The sequence below is a fragment of the Musa acuminata genome, chromosome BXJ2-9 (genome assembly GCF_036884655.1).
Source record: "Musa acuminata AAA Group cultivar baxijiao chromosome BXJ2-9, Cavendish_Baxijiao_AAA, whole genome shotgun sequence".
NCBI lineage: Eukaryota > Viridiplantae > Streptophyta > Magnoliopsida > Zingiberales > Musaceae > Musa > Musa acuminata.
Genome location: NC_088346.1, coordinates 46,397,426 through 46,421,890, shown reverse-complemented (window position 1 = coordinate 46,421,890; position 24,465 = coordinate 46,397,426). Strand labels below are relative to the sequence as shown.

The 24,465-nt window shown below is 41.3% G+C and overlaps 4 protein-coding genes across 6 annotated transcripts; all 4 read right to left on the bottom strand.

The window, feature by feature from the left end:
- Positions 1-7,821: 7,821 nt before the first annotated feature.
- LOC103975057 (probable glutathione S-transferase) lies at positions 7,822-9,139 on the bottom strand. 2 transcript variants are annotated; one of them, XM_065126883.1, is made up of 2 exons: positions 8,751-9,139; positions 7,822-8,218 (listed from the first exon to the last, which is right to left on the bottom strand). In XM_065126883.1, the coding sequence occupies exons 1-2, from the start codon at positions 9,105-9,107 to the stop codon at positions 7,895-7,897; spliced, it is 681 nt and encodes a 226-aa protein (XP_064982955.1). In that variant the 5' UTR covers positions 9,108-9,139; the 3' UTR covers positions 7,822-7,894. The 2 variants fall into 2 exon arrangements, with proteins under 2 accessions (XP_064982955.1, XP_064982954.1); XM_065126882.1 differs by having other exon boundaries at positions 7,822-8,239; positions 8,781-9,139.
- Positions 9,140-12,756: 3,617 nt separating this feature from the next.
- LOC103974966 (probable glutathione S-transferase parA) lies at positions 12,757-14,291 on the bottom strand. 2 transcript variants are annotated; one of them, XM_065126880.1, is made up of 2 exons: positions 13,894-14,291; positions 12,757-13,199 (listed from the first exon to the last, which is right to left on the bottom strand). In XM_065126880.1, the coding sequence occupies exons 1-2, from the start codon at positions 14,250-14,252 to the stop codon at positions 12,875-12,877; spliced, it is 684 nt and encodes a 227-aa protein (XP_064982952.1). In that variant the 5' UTR covers positions 14,253-14,291; the 3' UTR covers positions 12,757-12,874. The 2 variants fall into 2 exon arrangements, with proteins under 2 accessions (XP_064982952.1, XP_064982951.1); XM_065126879.1 differs by having other exon boundaries at positions 12,757-13,219; positions 13,926-14,291.
- A 737-nt stretch (positions 14,292-15,028) lies between these two features.
- LOC135623661 (glutathione S-transferase U19-like) lies at positions 15,029-16,258 on the bottom strand. The gene is made up of 2 exons (XM_065126876.1): positions 15,861-16,258; positions 15,029-15,513 (listed from the first exon to the last, which is right to left on the bottom strand). The coding sequence occupies exons 1-2, from the start codon at positions 16,191-16,193 to the stop codon at positions 15,169-15,171; spliced, it is 678 nt and encodes a 225-aa protein (XP_064982948.1). The 5' UTR covers positions 16,194-16,258; the 3' UTR covers positions 15,029-15,168.
- A 4,229-nt stretch (positions 16,259-20,487) lies between these two features.
- LOC135622092 (uncharacterized) lies at positions 20,488-20,964 on the bottom strand. The gene has a single exon (XM_065123731.1). The coding sequence runs from the start codon at positions 20,962-20,964 to the stop codon at positions 20,488-20,490; it is 477 nt and encodes a 158-aa protein (XP_064979803.1).
- Positions 20,965-24,465: the final 3,501 nt, after the last annotated feature.

Below are 24,465 nucleotides of genomic sequence, written 5' to 3'. Positions count from 1 at the left end.
AACTCTTTGCAGGGTATGTAAAACCTAAAGAAGCCAATGGAAAGTGAGCAAAGCATCTTATTAGGAAATAAGATGGGCTCACATGTGGAAGCAATTGGAACATGCATTTTAACTTTAAGTAGTGGTTTTGTTTTAAAATTGGAAAGAACCTTTTATATACCAAGTTTCTCACGAAACTTAATTTATGTTTCCAGACTCGTACCATTTGGGTATTCCTTTAATTTTAAAGACACATCATTTTATTTATTACATAAATCTGATTGTGTTGGGAATGGTATTTTGTTTGATGGTATTTACCGTATTTTATTACAAAATGATAATACTCAAAGTTCAATGCATGTTCACGCTGGCATTAAGAGGTGTATATTAATGAGGACTCCTCTATATTATGACATCGGAGATTAGGACATATCTCCATAGAGAGAATTAAAAGATTAGTTAAAGATGGGATACTTAGTACTCTTGATTTTACTAATTTTAAGATTTGTGTGGACTGTATTAAGGGAAAGCAGACCAATAAGTCCAAAAAGGGTGCTAATAGGAGTTTAGACTTATTAGAGATAATTCATACTGATATATGTTGTCCAGACATAGACATACATGGTCAGAAATACTTCATCTCCTTTATAGATGATTACTCATGATATATATATATATATATATATATATATATATATATATATATATATATATATATATATATATATATATATATATATATATATATATATTTGCTTCATAACAAAAGTGAAGCATTGGATGCCTTCAAAGTCTTTAAGGCTGAAGTTGAGAACCAATGTGGTAAGCAAATTAAAATTGTGAGATCAGATAAGGGTGGAGAATATTATGGTAGATATACTGAAAATGGACAAGCACCTGGTCCTTTTGCTAAGTTTCTTCAAGAACATGGATTATTGCCCAATACACTATGCCTGGTTCTCCAGACTAGAATGGTGTTGCAGAAAGAAGAAACCGAACCTTATTAGACATGGTGCGGAGTATGCTTAGCAACTCCAGTCTTCATAAGTTCTTATGGACTGAAGTACTAAAGACGACTATGTATATATTAAACCGAGTTCCAACTAAGGCTGTTCAAAAGACACCATTTGAACTATGGAAAGGTTAGAAACCGAGTTTGCGACATATGCACATTTGGGGATGTCCGTCTAAAGTCAGAATATATAATCCATAAGAGAAGAAACTAAACCCGAGGACTATTAGTGGGTATTTTATTGGATATGCCGAAAAGTCCAAAGGTTACAGATTCTATTGTCCATCTCACACAACTAGGATTGTGGAATCAAGAAACGCTAAATTTCTTGAGGATGATGTGATTAGTGGGAGCGATCATTTCAAGAACATAGTTTCCGCACATGATCATATAGAATCTCAACCTTCCACATCAAATGATAGATTGATTATAGTTCATAGCACTCCTCAAGTACAAACTAGTGTTGAACAACCAATCATTGAAATTCCATAAGTTGTTGATAGTATTCTAATAGATCAAGCAGTTCAGGAATTACAACAAGCTCCTGAACAACTAGTCGAACCACAAGTTCTTCAAGGAACCATTGGTACAACATTAAGAAGATATACTAGAAATAAAAGATCAGCAATTCCTAATGATTATGTTGTATATCTATAAGAATCTGATTATAATATTGGAGCCAAAAATGATCCTGAAACATTTTCACAAGCCATGAGTTGCAAAGAGTCAAATTTGTGGCATGATGCCATGAAAGAAGAGATGAATTCCATGATGAGCAATGGAGTCTGGGATCTTGTAAAGTTGCCTAATGAGGCAAAGGCTATTGGTTGCAAATGGGTCTTTAAAACTAAGAAAGATTCATTATGCAACATTGAGAGATACAAGGCAAGACTTGTTACAAAGGGATTTACTCAAAAAGAGGGAATCGATTATACGGAGACGTTTTCTCCTGTATCTAAGAAAGATTCTCTACGTATAATTTTGGCATTAGTTGCTCATTTTGACCTTGAATTACAACAAATGGATGTGAAAACGATATTTCTAAATGGAGATATAGAGGAATAGGTTTGTATGAAACAACCTGAAGGTTTCTCCTCTAGTGTTGGTGAACACTTGGTTTGCAAACTTAGGAAGTCTATATATGGCTTAAAACAAGCCTCCCGCCAATGGTATTTTAAATTTCATGAAGTGATTTCTTCATTCGGATTTGTTGAAAATCCCATGGATCAATGCATATACCAGAAGGTTAGTGGGAGTAAAATATCTTTCCTTGTTTTATACATAGATGATATTTTGCTTGTAACCAATGATAAGGGTTTGCTGCATGAGGTGAAACAATTCATTTTTAAAAATTTTGATATGAAGGATATGGGTGATGCATCTTATGTTATTGGCATTAAGATCCATAGAGATAGACCTCGAGGCATTTTAGGTCTATCACAAGAAACCTATATCGATAAACTTTTAGAAAGATTTCGGATGAATGATTGTTCACTAAGTGTTGCTCCCATTGTGAAAGGTGATAGGTTCAATTTGAACCAATGCCCAAAGAACAACTTTGAAAGGGAATTAATGAAAAACATCCCATATACTTCTATCGTATGAAGCCTTATGTATGCTCAGGTCTGTACAAGACCTGATATTGAATTTATTGTGGGGATGCTAGGTCGATATCAGAGTAATCCAAGTATGGACCACTGGAGAGCTGCAAAGAAAGTGATGAGGTATCTACAAGGAACCAAAGATTACATGCTTATGTATAAACATACAGACAATCTGCATGTGATTGGTTACTCAGATTCAGACTTCGCCGGTTGTGTTGATTCTCGTAAATCAACATCAGGATATATTTTTATGATGGCCGGTGGAGCTATTTCTTGGAGAAGCACTAAGCAGACCTTGACTGCTACTTCTACCATGGAAGCTGAGTTTGTCTCCTGTTTTGAGGCTACTTCACATGGTGTATGTATTAAGAGTTTCATTTCTGGGTTTAGAATCATGGATTCTATCTCTAAGCCATTAAGAATTTTCTGTGACAATTCAACTGCTGTCTTTATGGCTAAAAACAATAAAAGTGGAAGTCGAAGTAAACATATCGACATTAAGTATCTAGCCCTTAGAGAACGTGTAAAGGAAAAGAAAGTGGTCATTGAGCATATTAGCACTGAATTGATGATTGCTGATCCTTTGACTGAAGGCATGCCACCTCTGAAATTCAAGGATCATGTAGAGAAAATGGGACTTGGTTCCACTTTGTAATGATATTGAAACTCTTAAATATTATACAATTTTCTCATTCATGTACACATTATTTTGAGAAAATATATTGTTACTGGACCAATAATAAACATAAGGTTTATTCATTAAGTAATATTGCCATATTAAGATTAAGAAACTAAATATATCGTGATACATGGATGATAATACTCGCTCTTAGAGGACTTATCGCTATGATTCGTGTATTTATTTCTTAAGAAAATTGTTCAAGAAAAATTAATTCAAATTATTAAGATAAACGTATGGACCAAGTGGGAGAATGTAACCGTTATTATTAAATATTTAATTTAATAATAATATAACTGTTCTCATTATGATTCATAATTCATTATCATGAATTTCTTCATTTATTATGATTTAAATGATTTCAATTTTTTATTCTTTATGCATGAAACCGTTATTATTAAATTGAATATTTAATATCATTAAAGTTCTTAATTATGGTCCAAACGTTACAAATTTAAATTAATTCTTGAACATTATGATTTGGTGATAATAAATGTTCTTGATGGGAGAACATCTATATATATATATGAGAATTTTGGTCCCTGGGCTCAATCATCTCTTTGAAGCGAAAGGCTTTCCTACACCATCTAAAGCGAGAGTTTTGAGCCGAGAAGTACCAAAGTTCAAGAAGAAACCTCTGCAGAAATTCTTGGCGACAATGGCTGGAGGTACGCTATTTTGTTTCCGCATTAGTTTTTATTATGTTTCTATTATAATGATTTAGAAAAAAAAGTTGGTTTCAGTGATTTCCAACATGCCCCCCTTAACTATTACCTCCCGACGCTGAAGGCCTATGATGGTGGCTCCGATCCAACGGAGCATGTCACCATGTTCTGACATCCTAATGTGTTGAGCATTCCTACCACCCTCCGAAGCCCGACTTGGATGTGGTACAATCGATTGAGGCTGTCCTCAGTCTTGTCTTTTGATCAACTTACAAGAGAACTTGAGCTTCATTTCCTAACTATCGCATGACCTAAACCGTTCGCAACCTTGCTCCTCGGACTAAGGCAGAAGGAGGACAAATCCCTCTCTCTCTTCGTCGCCTGTGTCGTTGCTAAGATCCGAGGGGTTCATGATGCCCACCCCTCTTTGGTTATATAGGTGTTCTTGATGGACCTATAGCCTTCAAGTTTCTTTTGGTTGCTGGTTAAGAGGCCACCAACAACCGTTCCCGAGATGCTCTAACGAGCCAACCAATATATTGCTACTGAGGCACTTGTGGCAAGAAAGCACAAGGAGTCGCACAATAGGCCCCGTCAGGAGTTACCTGCTAGTCATAGGTGTCCTGCAAACCAATCAGATGACACATGTGACATGATACACATTCTTTTTGCTTATTATATTATGATATTTTATCACTTTATATTTTGATATATATATATATATATATATATATATATATATATATATATATATATATATATATATATATATTGTGATGTTCATGGATCTATGCAATAAAACTCAGATCTTGATTAGATCACGATAATGAGACCGATTCACCTTCTAACACAAGACTCCAAATAATCTCGGTCATAAGTTACTCGAGAGGGAAATCAATATAACCGGACATATTGGTGTATTGTATACATGTATATATGATGGAGGCGGTTGGTTTTATAGCTACTTTTGTGGGGACATTGGGGATATAATACAAGTACTCATTGGAGAATAAGTTTATTAATTAATCTGCTCATAGAATGTTGGATGATTAATTATACCTCATTGTTAGATAATGATTCCATTATTCCACTAGTGTACTTGGTACTTATACTTAAGATTTTAAGGATATCTTGTATGAGTACTACATTCTTTGATACTAGACTTATAGGTTTGAAAGTTTCAGATCTAGCACAATTAGTCATCGGGAGTGGTAGCCAACTTTACAAGGGCTATTAAATATCGATAGAGGATCATCCTTTCTCGATGTCATGATAGGAATATCCTATATGTTCTTGCTTAGACAAATCCCTGGCCAGGGTCATTCGGATTGAGAGAGAAAAGTTCTCCAAGAGAATCCGATTAGAGTGAGACTCGAGTAGAAACTGTATGGGTATGATAACATTGTAGTTGCCTTACAGGGAGAATCAGCCTGCATGCATAAGTGGCGCCCCCGCTTCCCCCCCTTGCAAGGTCGTCGTCGACAGGGTGGTGGCAATTTTAGCATAGCAAAGTAGAAGAGGCAGTAGGGTTTTTGGGCCAAAAGACATAGCAGGAGCATGGAAGCGATAGCGGGACCCATGAGGTCAAGACGAATTATCGTGATGCATAGAGATATACCGAGATGCCAACAGAACTGACAAGGATGAGATGGACGGTCACAGGGCATGGAGATGCACTACTGTACACATAGATCTTGATGTGAGTGATTAGGCCCACTGGCTCGGGCCTAATCACATTAGGCTGTGGTCCATAATCATCTGGTGTGATTGCTCATGTGAAGTATGATTGCTTATACACCTACTAGATATGTATATATATTTGCATGCGATGTAAATATTCATTAAATATGTTTGTGCGTGACATGTCATATTAGGAGACCTAATCAAAATCCCCTCTCTCGAGTCATGCACCTCAGCCAAATAGTGCTCGAGTCATGCGCCTCGGCCAAACAATGCCCGAGTCATGCACCTCAGCCAAACAGTGCCCGAGTGGTGCACCTCGACCAAACAGTGCCCGAGTCATGCACCTCGGTCAAACAGTGCTCAATTTGTGCACCTCGGTCAAATAATATCCGAGTTGTGCACCTCAGCTAAATAGTGCCAGAGTCCTGCACCTCGGTCAAACAGTGCTCGAGTTATGCACCTCGGCCAAACTGTGCTCGAGTCATGCTCCTCGGCCAAACAGTGCCCGAGTCATGCGCCTCAACCAAACAATGCCCAAATAGTGCACCTCGACCAAGCAGCACCCGAGTGGTGCACCTCGGTCAAACAATGTCCGAGTTGTGCACCTCGGTCAAATAGTGTCTTTGTTGTGCACCTCGGCCAAACAATACTCAAGTCATGCACCTCGACCAAACAGTGTCCGAGTTGTGCACCATGGCCTAATAATATTTGTGTCATATCTTGGCCAATCTAATACCCGAGCTACACCTCGTGGCAAGTCCAATGTTTGAGTCACATCTTGGTTAGTCTAATGCCTAAGCCATTACTCGCGGCCGGTCCAAAGTTTGAGTCATGTCTCGGCCAATCCAATGTAGAGTTACATCTCGGATAATCCAATGCCCGAGTCACGCCTCGCGACTGGTCCAATGTCTGAGTCACGTCTCAGCCAGTCCAATGCTTGAGTCACGCCTCGCAGCCAATCCAATATTTTAGTCACATCTCGGCCAGTCTTACACCCGAGTAGTGTTGCTCGGCTGGCCCAATCCCTAAGTTATGTTGCTCCACTAGTCCAGCTCTTGAATAGAAGCTCCCGGTTAACTGACGATCGAACCATCAATCCCTGACAGTCAGCCTAGCCAGCAAAAGACACCAATCCATGCCTCAAGCCCCTCCACGAGGAACTCGGGGCATGCCTCTTTGGGGGGGGTGGGGGGGAGAGAGAATGATAGGGCATATTCCAGTGCCACCCCCGCAACAACAATCAGCAGCCACATTAACGCACATCACTCGGATGGTATGACCGTCTGTTCCCGCATCGTCTGGGGGCGTACAAGACAGTGCCACATCATTAACAAAGTGATGTGCGTCGCTGATCTGTGTTGGTCGATTGACGCCCACACAGAAGGTACGAGTCAACCGGATCATTAACAAACCATGGCTCTCTTTTTGTCTTCGTCGCTCTCTTTTTGTCTGAGGAGTCGCCTTCATCGCTCTCTTTTTGTCTCTCCGTATCTCTCTATCTCTCTCTTTGGCGATGTGGTCAGCGCCCTAAGATGACCGCTACCAGCAGTAAGTCACCCATTGGTCTCGTGTTGGTCGCCCCTAGTAGGTGCGACTCGTTCTTCTAAGGATACGAGGGGTTGCTTTCTGGGAACGAAACAAGTGAGTGGCACAAAACATAACTCTCGAGAGAGTGCGATGATCGCATGCGTCATAGCAATTCCTCGAGGCCGGCTTCTGCGCCGTCGATTGGGTGATCAACGACGACGATCTGTTCAACTGTTATCGTTTCAGTCCTTGCTTGGAGCACGAGAAGAAGTTGGCCGGTACGTTCTGACTGGGCTTTCGTCTTCTTTGAATGAAGTCGACAAAGGTTGACCCGACTTTTCAAAGACAATGTCATACACACACTTGGGCATCATGCATTTTCATGATGTGACATCATGCACTGAAATAAATTGCCTTTTGTAGATAAAGTAAGGATAATGCAATTACACTTCCACGTTTCTCGAGCCCCACTTGGCTGTGAAGAGCATGCAAGTTAATGGTAGAACCCAAGTGATCTTTAATCTTTCTAAAGAAGCACAAGGCAGTAGAGAGAGAGAGAGAGAGAGAGAGTGAGATCTGCCTATTTTTTAATGAGATGAAGCTGCATGTCCCATATAACACCACCAAGAAAGATACGATGTATTATTCAGAGAGGGCAACTGCAATGGCATCAGACACACAAAGCAGCTGCAACAATGCAGGCAAACACCATGCAACACACAGTCACTAATACTACTATTGCAGACTACTCGACTCCGATTCTCTTCTTGAGGCGGTCCACGAACTCGTAGACCATTTGGGGGTCGGACAGTGTCTTGGCCACGCTCTCCCGCTCCATGCACCGCTTGCCCCACGCCACCAGCTTGGGCGCTGCCTCCTCCATGCTGAAGCCGGCACAGGTCTCGTAGGTGTAGAACCAGGACACGAAGGGGACGAGCGCGACGTCGACGAAGCCGAAGGCGTCGCCGCCGAAGTACTTCTTGTCTCCCAGCTCGCCCTCCAGCAGCTTCAGGATCCCGATGAACTCCTCCTTGGCCGCCGCCTGTTCCTCGCCCTTGAGCTTACACAGCTTTGTCCCGTATTCACTGAACTGATACGTGAAGAATAACGTTAAAGGGTGCTGAGAACAAACAGGTGCTGCACAATTATTCTGACAAGACGAAAAGATGATCCATAATTTATTTCTCGATCAAAAAAATTAGATTATGCAGATTCCATCAAACGCGCAAAAATTAAACCTGGAGGACAAAAATATCCAGAAAATAAATAAATCTGGAAGTGGATTCTGACCATTAAAGAAGAATTAGAAGAAGGCATTCTCAACTGTTTGTTCTGTGCAACGGATGGCAACTCTCTTCCTAACAAAAAACACAAAACTACCTCTTGGTTTGTTACCAAGGCATTCTCAACTGTTTGTTCTGTGCGACGTTCTGTGCAACGGATGGCAACTCTCTTCCACACAAGAAAAAATTAAAACTACCTCTTGGTTTGTTACCCGCCAGCGTACCGTCCTCCTCAATGGACAGTATGTCGCAAGGTCCAGGCTCGAATGCTTAGCAAAAAAATATGGCAATCCGAAGAGGAGAATAATAGTCGAACACATGGGAGGCATCGGCGTAAGGAGGACGCACCTTCTTGTCGACGAAGTCGGCCCAGAAGCGGGCCTGGGCGCGGGCGTAGGGGTCGGCGGGCAGCAGCGGTGCTCGGTGCGGCCATGCCTCGTCGATGTACTGGACGATTATGGGGGACTCGCACACGGGCTTGCCGTCGTGGATGAGGACGGGGATCCTCTTGTGCACGGGGTTGGACTTTAGCAGGAGCGGGCTCTTGTCCCTCAGGTTCTCCTCCCGGAACTCGTACTCCACTCCCTTCTCCGCCAGCGCGATCCGGCACCGCTGCCCGAACGTGTTCTTCAAGACGTCCAGCAGCACCACTCCCTTCGGCTCCGCATCCGCCATTGCTCGATCTCGCTCACTCGAAAGCCCTTCTCTCCCCCGGCTAATCGGTGGCAATGTCGAGGGTGGATGTTACTGTGGCATTAAATACCGAAGCACAGAAGATTTCGATGTGGTCACCGCCCTCGAGGTGACCGTTACGTAACTATCGACGCGATTTATTTCGCGCGTGTCGCTATGGAAGTATGGCGACGAATTTATTATTTGATCATCTCACCCAAGTTTCTCGCTGTTGGAGCCAGAGGGTGGGTCCCACAAGTTTTTGGTCTTCGTTCCTCCAACGACTGGGTCGGTAGAAAACCAGGTAACGATCAAATACTAGCTAAAAGTGTTGGTCTCTGGAGGATAACGACTCATGGCTTGCGTCAGGTATCGAGGCCGTCATCTGCACCGTTGATCGAAATATCAACGATTAGAACCATTTCGAAGGGACGTGGAGCGGCGATGAACCGGTGGATTATCGGATCTGTTTCTCAGGTCCGAGTCCGCTTTTTTCCGGGCATGATTTTTCATTGAAGATAACATATATATATATATATATATATATATATATATATATATATATATATTGTGATGTCTATGGATCCGTGCAATAGAAATTAAATCGTGATGAGATCACGATAATGAGACCGATTCACCTTCTAACACAGGACTTTAAATAATCCCGGTCATAGGTTACTCGAGAGGGATATCGATATAACCGTACATATTGGTGTATTGTATACATGTACTGGAGGCGACTTGTCTCATAGCTACTTTTGTAGGGACATTAAGGATATAATACAGGTGCTCATTAGAGAATAAGTTCATTGATTAATCTGCTCACAGAGTGTTAGATGATTAATGATATCTCATTGTTAGATAGTTATTTCATTATCCCACTGGTGTTCCTGGTACTTATACTTAAGACTTCAAGGATATCTTGTATGAGTACTACATTCTTTGATACCAGACTTATAGGTTTGGAAGTTTCAAATCTAGCACAATTGGTTATCGGGAGTGATAGCCAACTTTACAAGGGCTATTAAGTGTCAATAGAGGATCATCCGCTCTCGATGTCATAAGAGGAATATCCCATATGTTCTTGCTTAGACAAATCCCTAGCTAGGGTCTTTTGGATTGAGAGAGAAAAGTTCTCCGGGAGAATCCGATTAGAGTGAGACTCGAGTAGAAACCATATGGGTCTGATGGCATTATAGTTGTCCTACAAGGAGAATCCGCCCGCGTGCATAGGTGGCGCCCCCGCTGCCCCCCTACAGCGGTCGTCGTCGAGGGGCAGTAGGGTTTTTGGGCCAAAAGACATAGCAGGAGCATGGAAGCGATAGCGGGACCCATAAGGTCAAGACGAATGATCGCGATGCATGGAGATGCATTGAGACGCCGACAGAACCGACAAGGATGAGATGGACGATCACAGGGCATGGAGATGCACCGCTGCACACATAGATCTTGATGTGAGTGATTAGGCCCACTGGCTCGGGCCTAATGCAATTAAGCTGTGGTCCATAATCATATGGTGTGATTGCTCTTATGAAGTATGATTACTTAAACACCTACTAGATATATTTATATATTTGCATGCGATGTAGATATACATTAAATATGTTTGTGAGTGACATATCATATTAGGAGACCAAATCAAAATCCCCTCTCTCAAGTCGTGCACCTCAGCCAAATAGTGCTCGAGTCATGCACCTCGGCCAAACAACGCCCAAGTCATGCACCTCAGCCAAACAGTGCCCGAGTGGTGCACCTCGGCCAAACAATGCTCGAGTCATGCACCTCGGCCAAATAGTGCTCAAGTTGTGCACCTCGGCTAAATAATACCCGAGTTGTGCACCTCAGCCAAATAGTGCCAGAGTCCTGCATCTCGGCCAAACTGTGCTCGAGTCATGCACCTCAGCCAAACTGTGCTCGAGTCATGCTCCTCAACCAAACAATGCCCGAGTCATGCGCCTTGACCAAACAATGCCTGAATAGTGCACCTCGACCAAGCAGCACCCGAGTGGTGCACCTCGGTCAAACAATGTCCGAGTTGTGCACCTCGGTCAAACAGTGTCTGAGTGTGCATCTCGGCCAAACAATACTCAAGTCATGCACCTCGACCAAACAGTGCCCGAGTTGTACACCATGGCCTAACAATGTCTGTGTCACATCTTGGCCAATCTAATACCCGAGCTACGCCTCGCGGCAAGTCCAATGTTCGAGTCACATCTCGATTAGTCTAATGCTTGAGCCACGACTCGCGGCCAGTCCAAAGTTTGAGTCATGTCTCAGCTAGTCCAATGTAGAGTTACATCTCAGATAATCCAATGCCCGAGTCACGTCTTGCGACCGGTCCAATGTCTGAGTCACGTCTCAGCCAATCCAATGCTTGAGCCACGCCTTGTAGCCAATCCAATGTTTTAGTCGCATCTCGGCTAGTCCTGCACCCGAGTAGTGTTGCTTGGCTGGCCCAATCCCCAAGTTATGTTGCTCGACTAGTCCAGTTCTTGTATAGAAGCTCCCGGTCAACTGACGATCAAACCATCAATCCCAGCATGACAATCAGCCCAGCTAGCAAAAGGCACCAATCCATGCCTCAAGCCCCTCCACGAGGAACCCGGGGCATGCCTCTTTGGGGAGGGGGGTGGGGGGGGAGAGAGAATGATAGGGCATATTCCGGTGCCACCCCCGTAACAACAATCAGCAGCCACATCAATGCCAATATTGAGTATCAAGATTGATATGGTGCACTTCGTTGATATAATACCTCAGACTCGGATGGCATGACCAACTGTTCCCGCGCCATTTGGGGTCGTACAAGATAGTGCCACATAGTACAGAGCCACTACGGAAAGCTCAGAATGGTGACGTGTGTCGCTGATCTGTGTAGGTCGATCGAAGCCCACACGGAAGGTACGAGTCAACCATCCGAGGAGACGACGATCATTAACAAACCATGGCTCTCTTTTTGTCTTCATCGCTCTCTTTTTGTCTCTCCGTATCTCTGTCTCTCTCGATGGCGATGTGGTCAGCTCCCTAAGGTGACCGCTACCAGCAGTAAGTCACCCGTTGGTCGCCCCTAGTAGGTGCGCCTCGTTCTTCTAAGGAAACGAGGGGTTGCTTTCTGGGAACGAAACAAGAGAGTGGCACAAAATATAACTCTCTCGAGAGTGCGATGATCGCATGCGTCATAGCAATTCCTCGAGGCCGGCTTCTGCGCCGTCGATTGGGTGATCAACGACGACGATCTGTTCAACTGTTATCGTTTCAGTCCTTGCTCGGAGCACGAGAAGAAGTTGGACGGTACGTTCTGACTGGGCTTTCGTCTTCTTTGAATGAAGTCGACAAAGGTTGGCCCGACTTTTCAAAGACAATGTCATACACACACTTGGGCATCATGCATTTTCATGATGTGACATCATGCACTGAAATAAATTGCCTTTTGTAGATAAAGTAAGGATAATGCAATTACACTACCACGTAACTCGAGCCCCACCTGGATGGGAAGAGTCATGTAAGCTAATGGTAGAACACAAGTGATCTTTAATCTTTCTAAAGAAGCACAAGGCAGTAGAGAGAGAGAATGAGAGAGAGAGAGAGAGAGAAAGAGTGAGATCTGCCTATTTTTTAATGAGATGAAGCTGCATCCGCCATATAACACCACCAAGAAAGAAAAGATGTATTATTCAGGGAGGGCAACTACAATGCCATCAGACACACAAAGCAGCTGCAACAATGCAGGCAAACACCATGCAACACACAGTCACTACTACTACTATTGTAGACTACTCGACTCCGGATCTCTTCCTGAGGCGGTCCACGAACTCGTAGACCTTGTGGGGGTCGGACAGTGTCTTGGCCACGCTCTCCCGCTCCATGCACCGCTTGCCCCACGCCACCAGCTTGGGCGCTGCCTCCTCCATTCTGAAGCCGGCACAGTTCTCGTAGCTGTAGAACCAGGACACGGAGGGGACGAGCACGATGTCGACGAAGCCGAACGCGTCGCCGCCGAAGTACTTCTTGTCTCCCAGCTCGCCCTCCAGCAGCTTCAGGATCCCGATGAACTCCTCCTTGGCCGCCGCCTGTTCCTCGCCCTTGAGATCACACAGCCTCGACCCGCATTCATTGAACTGATACGTGAAGAATAACGTTAAAGGGTGCTGAGAACAAACAGGTGCTGCACAATTATTCTGACAAGACGAAAAGATGATCCATAATTTATTTCTCGATCAAAAAATTAGATTATGCAGATTCGATCAAACGCGCAAAAATTAAACGTGGAGGACAAAAATATCCAGAAAATAAATAAATCTGGAAGTGGATTCTGACCATTAAAGAAGAATTAGAAGAAGGCATTCTCAACTGTTTGTTCTGTGCGACGGAGTTCTGTGCAACGGATGGCAACTCTCTTCCGCACAAAAAAACCTAAACTACCTCTTGGTTTGTTACCAAGGCATTCTCAACAGTTTGTTCTGCGCGACGTTCTGTGCAACGGATGGCAACTCTCTTCCACACACAAAAAAAAACAAAACTACCTCTTGGTTTGTTACCAAGGCATTCTCAACTGTTTGTTCTGTTGGACGTTCTGTGCAACGGATGGCAACTCTCTTCCACACACAAAAAAAAACAAAACTACCTCTTGGTTTGTTACCCGCCCGCCTACCTTCCTCCTCAATGGACAGTATCTGGTGGCGCCCACTATCATTGGAGAAGACGGAAAAACATGGATAGTATGTCGCAAGGTCCAGGCTCGAATGCTTAGCAAAAAAATATGGCAATCCGAAGAGGAGAACAATAGTCGAACACATGGGAGGCATCGGCGTAAGGAGGACGCACCTTCTTGTCGACGAAGTCGGCCCAGAAGCGGGCCTGGGCGCGGGCGTAGGGGTCGGCGGGCAGCAGCGGTGCGCGGTGCGGCCATGCCTCGTCGATGTACTGGACGATTATGGGGGACTCGCACACGGGCTTGCCGTCGTGGATGAGGACGGGGATCCTCTTGTGCACGGGGTTGGACTTTAGCAGGAGCGGGCTCTTGTCCCTCAGGTTCTCCACCCGGAACTCGTACTCCACTCCCTTCTCCGCCAGCGCGATCCGGCACCGGTGCCCGAACGTGTTCATCAAGACGTCCAGCAGCACCACTCCCTTCGGCTCCACATCCGCCATTGCTTGATCTCGCTCACTCGAAAGCCCTTCTCTCCCCCGGCTAATTGGTGGCAACGTCGAGGGTGGATGTTAATGTGGCATTAAATAGCGAAGCACAGAAGATTACGATGTGGTCACCGCCCGCGAGGTAACCGCTTACGTAACCATCGACGCGATTTATTTCGCGCGTGTCGCTATGGAAGTATCGCCGCGAATTTATTATGATCAACTCACCCACGTTTCTCGCTGTTGGAGCCAGAGGGTGGGTCCCACATGTTTTTGGTCTTCGTTCAACGACTGGGTCGGTAGAAAACTAGGTAACGATCAAATACTAGCTACAAGTGTTGGTTTCTGGAGGATAACGAGTCATGGCTTGCGTCAGGTATCGAGGCCGTCATCTGCACCGTTGATCGAAATATCAACGATTAGAACCATTTCGAAGGGACGTGGAGCGGCGCTGAACCGGTGGATTATCGGATCTGTTTCTCGGGTCCGAGTCCGCTTTTTTCTGGGCATGATTTTTCATTGAAGATAACATATATATATATATATATATATACGTTTCAGATAAATAACATAAAATTTCATGATATTAAGAAGCCATTAAGAACTGGTGAATCAACTCCATTCCCCTTTAAATTTTAAATTCTTGCTTGGACATTAAGAAACCATTAAAAATTATTTTGACTTGTACACACAAACGGCACTTAAGGAAGAGAGAGAGAGAGAGAGAGAGAGAGAGAGAGAGAGAGAGAGAATATTGCCTATTTTCCAATGAGATGATGCTTTGCTGCATATGCCACATAACACCATCAAGAAAGTGATCTTATTCAAGAAGACAACAGAGATGGCAACTACAATGCCATCAGACACACAAAGGAGCTGCAACAAAGCAGGCAAACACGATGCAACACACAATCACTAGTACTATTGAAGACTACTCGACTCCGAATCTCTTCTTGAGGACGCCCACGAACTCGAAGACCTTGTGGGGGTCGGACAGTGTCTTGGCCACGCTCTCCCGCTCCATGCACCGCTTGCCCCACGCCACCAGCTTGGGCGCTAACTCCTCTATGCTGAAGCCAGCGTAGGTCTCGTAGCTGTAGAACCAGCACACGAAGGGGACGAGCGCGATGTCGACGAAGCCGAAGGCGTCGCCGGCGAAGTACTTCTTGTCTCCCAGCTCGCCCTCCAGCAGCTTCAGGATCCCGGTAAACTCCTCCTTGGCCGCCGAATGTCCCTCACCCTTGAGCTTCCACAGCCTTGTCCCGCAATCATAGATCTGATACACGAAGTAAAACATTAAAGTGTGCTGAGAACAAATAGGTGCATATTAAAATATATATTATTGAGAAAAATAAATCATCATAAAATTACCATGATTATTTTAATCTTTTAATAATATATCATAATAATTTTAAACAATAAAAATTATGATAACATATTATTATGATTCTCTTAAAAGAAAATAGATAAATATTTTATATTTATTATTAATTAAAAATATATATAACTATCATATTTTATAATCTCTTTATCTATATAAATATATTTCTTTCAAAACAGAAAAAAAACATGGTAATCCGTAGGGAAGAACACATGGGAGGCATCGGCATAAGGAGGACGCACCTTCTTGTCGATGAAGTCCGCCCAGAAGCGGGCATGGGCGCGGGCGTAGGGGTCGGCGGGCAGCAGCGGTGCGCGGTGGGGCCACGACTCGTCGATGTACTGGACGATTATGAGGGACTCGCACACGGGCTTGCCGTCGTGGATGAGGACGGGGACCTTCTTGTGCACGGGGTTGGACTCGAGCAGGAGCGGGCTCTTGTCCCCCAGGAGGTTCTCCTCCTCCCTGTACTCATACTCCACCCCCTTCTCCGCCAGCGCGATCCGGCACCGCTGCCCGAACGGGCTCACCCAGAAGTCCAGCAGCACCACCCCCTTCGTGTCTACCTCACCCATCGCTCGATCTCGCTCACTCAAATGCCCTTCTCTCACTATGCTAGTTGGTGGCAGCGTCGGCCGTGGTCGAGTCTGGGCGCCCTATATCGAGACGCAAGGAAGCAGAAGATGACGATGTGGTCAACGCCAGTGAGCTGACGGCTAACGTAACCATCGACACTATTCTTTTCCTACGTGTCACATCGTAAGGATCGCCGTGAATTTATTTTGTACTCACCCGTTTTTCTCGCTGTTGGTGCCGGACGGTGGGTCCCACACACGTTTCGTCTTCGTTAATGTAATGACCCGAGTGGGTAGATTGTCGGGCACGATACCAGAGGTGGAAAAAAGTATTGCTCTCCTGAGGATTCGGTCGACGGAAACGAGTCGTGATCAGCGTCGAGAATCGAGGCCGTCATCTCCGCTGTTGATCGGAAGATCAACGACTAGGATCATTTCGGAGGGAAGAGTTCAGCACCAAGAAAATTAAGGTTCCTTTCCGGTGGAGAGAAGGTTGTGCTGAAGTGGACAAAGAATTGTCACCGCATGAGAAGAGGAGTGTCATCTCTCTCCCCATATGTTTCTTAGAGTGACAGATCTCTTCGACTGAGCAATATTCCAAGAACCGAAGAAGAAAGAAGCTCATACATAGGATCAATGGCATGGTAGCAGAGGCCAATGAAGTGAATCGAGTTCAATTATCTTAATTTTATTTTCACATGTGTTGAAACCAGCTACTAAGAACATAAAACAACAAACTTAATCTCAAGCAGGTTGTTTGGCTATTGTGTGCCACCACGAAAGTAGCTTACATGAGACACCTACGTATGGCCACACACAACATGCACTACGTTGGCAGCAACGTATTCAAATGGGAGCGATCATCATCATCAGCAGCGGCAACAGCAGCACCAACTTTGACGAGGTAGCAGGTGAGATATACATATTATTGTGGAGAGCATTGACGCGCTACACAACAAGCTGTGGCAAACACGTCGGCTACGTGTTTGCATGGGTTGTCATGCAGCGGTGCGATCACGTACGTCAGGTGGCAGCGCTACGCTTTGCTATACACAATTGGCTTTGTTTGGTATCAGGTCTTCTGCTACGGTACCTCTCCATTTGTCTTCTTTGCATCTCTCAGGCGGCTATATTATTGGATCTGACATCAATGATCGTTTTGAGCAGCTTAACTTGGTTCGATACAAGCAACTTTAGTCTCATCTCACGTCTTGAACCCCTGAGATATTTTTTTCTATATTATGTGAGATTAAAATATCATTAATGAAATTATAAATATAATGAGAAATTAAAAATAGTCTCTCTTAAATCAAACTTTCAAATTGCGATTGGGATGTGGAAAGAGAAATTAGAAAGAGATCGCTCTCGTTAATAATAAGTTTCGGTGGCATGGTAAAGTCGTCAGTTGAAATCCTTTATCGTTTTCTATTGATGTGATTGATACATGTCGAGCTTTGGATCAAAATGTAAGGAAATAATATTCATGGTTGAGATTCAAATAAGATATTCATGATTTGGATTCATATGTCACTTCACAAAGTGTCTATCACAATCATTTCTTACTCTATCGAATCTAGTGCTTTTTAATTCTTACACGAGACTAATCTTCACATTTCAATTATTTCTTGATCTATGATGTTTTGTTTATTTTATTGAAAAGAACAAGTCAGCTCTTGCTTTCCATCATTTGTCACCATCCATATAATTATTTATGTGACCAGAGATCCACTGGTATCCACATTAAATTTCAACCAAGCACAGATACAATGAGTGGGTGTTGCTCTTATATACCACAAAATTCACATAAATCAAGTATATATATATATTAATAGATAATAAATTATAGCCCAAGGATCACAATCAAGGATCTATCAAGGATCACAATCTCGAGTGTCACCCTTATATTTCGTAATGTGCACGAGTCCTTGATTATTATTTGAGAGAAGCAGCACCTTTGAGAGTGAGAGAGAGAGAGAGAGAGAGAGAGAGAGAGAGAGAGAGACTTCTATGGATTTCCCAAGACTGTCACTTCATTGGAGTTGTATGATTGCCATTATACTCTTAACATATAAGCACAAAAAGATCTTAATAATATACAATTTTTTTGGATGTATATCTTATTATTTTTTTCTGAATGAAAGGGCCTACTCACTGGTTTTTTCCATTCCATTTAATCAATGAGAAAAATATTCCATGAAATATAATAATTAATGCAGTCCAGAAAAAAAAGGGGATTGACTTCAAAGAAATGATTAGAAGATAATATCCTTTGTTGTATACTTTGGACAAGCATTTATTGTAAAGAATTGTCCTCATATTTGGGTGATAGAACTATTCCTTAGCAAGTGTAGCTATCTACCAGCTAAGTTGATTTCAACACATCATATCTAATTTTGTAAAGCATGTGTAGTCCATGTCATGTATGTTTGTGGATGCTGTTTTTTGAGCAAATGCAGGAGGAGCATCAATTTGCATGAACCACAACCACACAACAAATGTTTTATGAGCAATTAGATTGCCATCAACAAATCAACATTGCAATGTGAAGCAATGGCTGTGAGGATGGGATTGCAGTGTGCCATCAATTCAAAGGTCTCTCAGTCAGCTATAGATTGAAATAGGCTCAGCTACATGAACAGATAAGCTTACTTCTGATAAGCATCCATTATGGGTTGAGGAGCATATTATTACATATATTAAGCATCTTTTACTGTCACTCAATTCTTCTACTATGTTACATTATTTATCAGGAATGCAATCAGACAGCAAATTGGACTGTTAGGAAAGCTAAAACTGATAAATATGCTGTTCTATGAGAGGATCTTTTCCCCCAAGATTTATCTGTAACTTACCAATATGATTTAAACAAGTCTTTTGATAGAGCTATGAAGTTTTAATAGTTTTAAGGTTTTTAGAAAATATGAAAATAACAAAAATATGTGTGAACCATTTATTGTAGATGCTGAATTGTCCTTGTTGTTATATATATATTATATATATAGATCATGCATATGAAAAAATAAAAATAATTACTTCCAAAAAGATTATATTGAGAACATGTTTAGGACATTGAGTCTCTGGTTTTCTCATTTAGTTTCCTTTGTTCATGTAGGAATGCTTAATTCACAATTAAATCCACAACAATCACTAGTTAATCTTTGACTTAAAACTATGAGTTCTATTGCTGCTCTTATTTCATGCTAATGCCTGGCTTTCCTCATGTTGCTAGGTGAGAACATATATGTATTATGTTACAAATTGATCTTAATAAGATTTTACATACTTGAGGAACTTTTAATATCAAGGGTGAAAAAAATCCAAAAGAAGAGAGAGATCAAAAGAAACAGTAAAAGTTGGGGAAGCTGATATATATTCATCAAGTATGTAGACTTTTATTAAGATCAAGCTGACATATGTTCCCTGTTTTTTATTCTCTCTCTCTCTCCCCTTTTTTATTTCCTCACCCTTCCTCTTCTTTTGATCTACTGTTAGAAGAGAGAGAGAGAGAGAGAGAAGCTGTAAAAGTTTTACTGCAAAAGAAGTGAGGAAATCCAAAAGAAGAGGGACATAATAGAAAACAGAGAAGAAAGGAAAGGGAGGTCAGCTTCCTGTGTGTATTAGTTGGTTTAAAGTATTTTATCTCCTCAATAAAAAAATATGTCACATATTGATCTCATTTGGAGAGAAACAACAAGTGATAAGTAGAGTCAAATTTATAATTAACCCATTTGAGTACATGATCTACGTTCCATTTGGATCGATAGACACATGTCTTATTAGGTCGATGGCACGGAGTATGACATATACTCAATCACATATATTTAAATCTTAAAAAAAATGATTTTACGATATATGCTTAGTGTAATGGTACGATATATCGGAAACATCATATTGTGACAGAGATTTTGATGTTGCTATTAAGAAACTGCATCCAAGATCATGATACATTAACTAGGAGAAAAGATAATGACTTAATTTTTCTTGAACTAAAGGTTAAATCCATTATAATCTGATGCACCATTCTATACCAGACTGTTATCATACTGTAACATATGACTTAGCAAACATGATTTATGATGGAGAAACAGATAGCGCAAAGAAACCTACTAAACATATGTGACTTCCATAAGATGAACAGAGGAGCTTTTGACTTGGAGAAAGAAGCTATAAATGGCTTGCTTTAGTGCTACTACATCAGGACTAACTTTCCTGTAGAACACACACTCGAAGCAGGGTTGACTTGAGTGCTGTAGTCAATGATTGTGTTGACTGAGAAAAAGCTGTGATTACTCATTCATTCGTCTCTAACCTGAAGTCTCATCTCCCTATTAAATCTCCTAATGAACTCTTCCACTCTCCTGTTGAGCTCTTCGTTGGACATCTTCGAATACTCACTCTCCTCCTCTCTGCAGTCCGTTCTGATCTCCTCAGTCTCCTCAGCTACGGCGCTTGCATCCGCAGCCCTTTCTAACCATGGAGGTGACTTCAGCTTGATGTACTCGTCGTAGAGGTCGCTGCCGGCGGTACTTGAGGTGGAGAACATGCCGGAATCGGCGGCCACGACGACGACGATGGAGTTGGAGAGGAGGAACCAGAAGGCGGTGTCGGTGAAGAGGGTGGAGGGAGGGATGCGGAGGAGAGAGACGTAGAGGAGGGGGAGGGAGAAGAGAAGAATGGAGATGGGAAGCTTCTTTGGGTTGAGGGGAGTTCTGCTGATGGAGTTTGGCTTGGACTTGGTTTGGAGCAATGGCCATGGTGGTTGTTGATCCATCTCTGAAGCAGCAGTGTGAGAAGAGACTGAGGTTTGAAGGAAGGATTTATACTCCTGTGGGAGGAGATTTAGAGGTCATAATGTGACATCCAATTTATTTAGTCTCATAAACCTAATCAATTATCCTATTTGGTTGGATCATAAATAATGTCAAAAGTAGAATGATATAAGTATAAATTGAATAAAAGAAATACATTATGGTATGATATATAATATTTGGTCAATCTAAAAAATATATATTCTGAGTCAAAATCTATAAATAATCGATTAATCATCAAGTAATAATAAAAATTCTTATATAAAAGTAGGTGTTCTTACTATCAACATGGATTTGGAGATAGTAATGAGTCGATGCCCATAAATTTAGTTCGAATTCGCTCGAATGATTATTTAAGAAGTTTGAATTCAGAATATGAATCTAATTCTCTTTTAAGCTCGTACGTTAATAAACGGGTATAAAAAAAAAAAAGATTATTTTTATGCCCAAAATTAATAAAAACTTGAGAAGTGTATAAATTTGTATATCTGAATTTATCTAAATTTTGATTCAAAAGTGTATAAATTTAATTTAAGCCGATCAAATAGACTCTAATATTTTATAAAAAAAAATACATGCATATATTAATTCATGTCTCACACTTCAAAATCAAAATAAAATGATGAGAATTTTTATACAACAACTTGAAGGATTTTATAACGTGTCCATTAGTTTTACGTCAAAAATAAATAAAGATTTAGATTGAGTTATAAGGGTCTACTAATTGTCACGACTCAATCGACTATCTCATCGGGTGGGATCATAATAATAAGATTTAGGTCAAATTTAAACTCCAAAGTAAATTTTTTATAGTGAAAACCAATATCATGTATTGATGTGTAAAATTGTAAAAGCATTTCTAATGCTTCGACTTCTAATTATGTATGAATAATTACAACTTTCAATGAACAAGAAAGAGAGCGAGTGCGTGTATTTTAGTTTAGCCGTCAAAGCCTCTATCTAAAGCAACCACGCAAGACTTCGTCGGCAGAGACACCTTTCCATGACTTCATGTAGTCGGAAAGCCATCTTCTCTTTAGCACGATGATGGCAATAGCTTCGTGGCATTTCTTTTGGTTTCAGCTTTTGTTGGAGCTCATCCATACACCCACCCACCCACCCACCCTTTCGTGTCGATGCTACGGTGTTGTCTCCCAATAAAATACATTAGCTTGTGGATGATGGACTTCTCAATAGTGACACATTGGTGTGGCTTTCTATGTCACCGGTTCGAGGAGACGTAACTCGATAGGAATCACACAAAAATATTTGAACTTATTTTTAACAATAATAAACTTTTATATACCGAATTTATTTTATTAAATTGGAGTTTCAAGAATCAATGCATCCTAAAATTGGGCTAATTGTAGTTAGTTAGCTACATTTAGTATTTCAATCTTTATATTTTAAAAATTATATTGACATCCTTATAGATATAAAAGTAAAATATATAGGTCAATTTATCATAATGTTATTAGTTTTATTAACGAAAATATAAAATAAAGGATAAAAAAATAATATTAATATTTTAGTTAGTGGTGGTGGACGACAACACTATTGAGGGCTGCGTGTGACTGTTGTGGATAAGGAGAATGACAATGAAAGATGAAAGTTGCTTGGTCATTAGGTCAAATTTCGGGACCCACATTTTTCTACCGTTGCTGGATATGTTTGTTGGGAGCTCGACAACTACTTGCTTATTAGTCTTCCAAAGCTTTCATTTCTAGTCGACGATAACTGCGATGAATAAAATTGTTCCTCTAATGAGCCCTTCATCTCCCCTTTTTCATGCCTATGCCGAAACTAATATAGTAGTGGGGGCAACAACAGAAGCTGTGGCAATCCCAACTTCGGATCGAGCGATCTACCTAACGAGTTAGTGGTAAGGTAGCCACCATCTTTGCTATAAACACCACGATGGCCATTACCATATGTGTCAATGCCGACGTAGATGCAAGGCGGCATTGCTCTGCATCTACGTAGGCATTGATGCAAACGTTGAGCGACTCTTATGTTGCTCTCCTTATCCACAATAGCCATTCGTGGCCCATAGTGACACCATCATCCATCAACACTAGCTGAAACATTAAAATTATTTTTTATCCTTTGTTTTTGTGTCTTCGTTAGTAAAATCGATGACGTTAGGATAAATGGACCTAGATGTTTCACTTTCGTAATTATAGGAATGCTAATGCAACCTTTTAAAGTATAAAGATAGAAATACTAAAAATAACTAACTATAAGGGATAAAATCACATAAGATATGTACCAATGGTGACCCTATATTAGGCCCTTAGATTTGAGCCCAACTCATTTAAATATGAATTAGGTATCTAAGTGAAAAATATTTATTGAAACTTATAATGATAACAATGGTGGGTAGGTTTGATCACGTAAAAAAATATTATGTTGAGAATTAATGATAAAAGAGAGGATGTCGAACTTAAATAAAGTTAGAAAAGAAAATTGAAAGTGTTAAATGGCGATCTTGATTGTGAATGTGATTTGACATATTCATTGGGTTTGACTTTTTTTTTCTAAATTAGTAAAAATCCTTTTTGGAGAGTAGAGACATGAACAAGAAATCCGACCAACGATGATGACTCATCAGCGAGGAAGGAATCCACCTAAGAAGCTTTAATCGACCCAATGTGATGACTTCTTCCAAGGTAAAATTCTCTAGTACTCGAGAAGAGCTTGATTGTGTAATCTCTATTAGGGTATTGCACCAAAAGTGTGCTCACTAAAACCCTTTCACTGTTGAAGTCCATATTTACTCATATCGAAAAAAGATCTAACGAGGATTTGAGAGTTCAAATTGAGTAGAAAGAATCGACTGACTGAGGATGATTGCCATAGCACCAAATATAATGTTATTTTCTTATCTTTCTGATCATATGTTTATTTCGTCAAATTATCTACGAAACCAAACACACAAGCTTATTTATATATGTAAATCTGAATTTGATCCATTCCATTCGGTCGTAATTTGGTGTCCCCAATACAGATTTAAACATTGAATTCTCACAGATAAATTGAGGCAAATGATAATGGTCGTAAGAAGGATGGTTTATGATTTTCTGAAATGAATGCCATAAAATAATTTATGTTGGATTTACCCAAAAAAAATCTCAATATGGGACACCCAATTTTGTGAAATTGGTTGGAAAAATATTGATATATCTTTAGATTCATAATCGTTGGATGCTAAAATAGAAGAAAGTTTCGCGATGACGCATATACCGCATGTACGTGGATTCAAATCTTTAACATATTACTAGTGTAATAATGTACTAATCAACTCGGATGTCTCAATATAGCTTATTCTCTATTCTCTTAAAAGCTTCCAAAGAAGTGTCAATTATAGTTTCATTGTATAGACCTCAAATGGGCCTTATGGCATTTATTTATATGTTGACTCTTCTTCGAAGACTTGTTTCATGTTATCGATAATGAAAATTAGT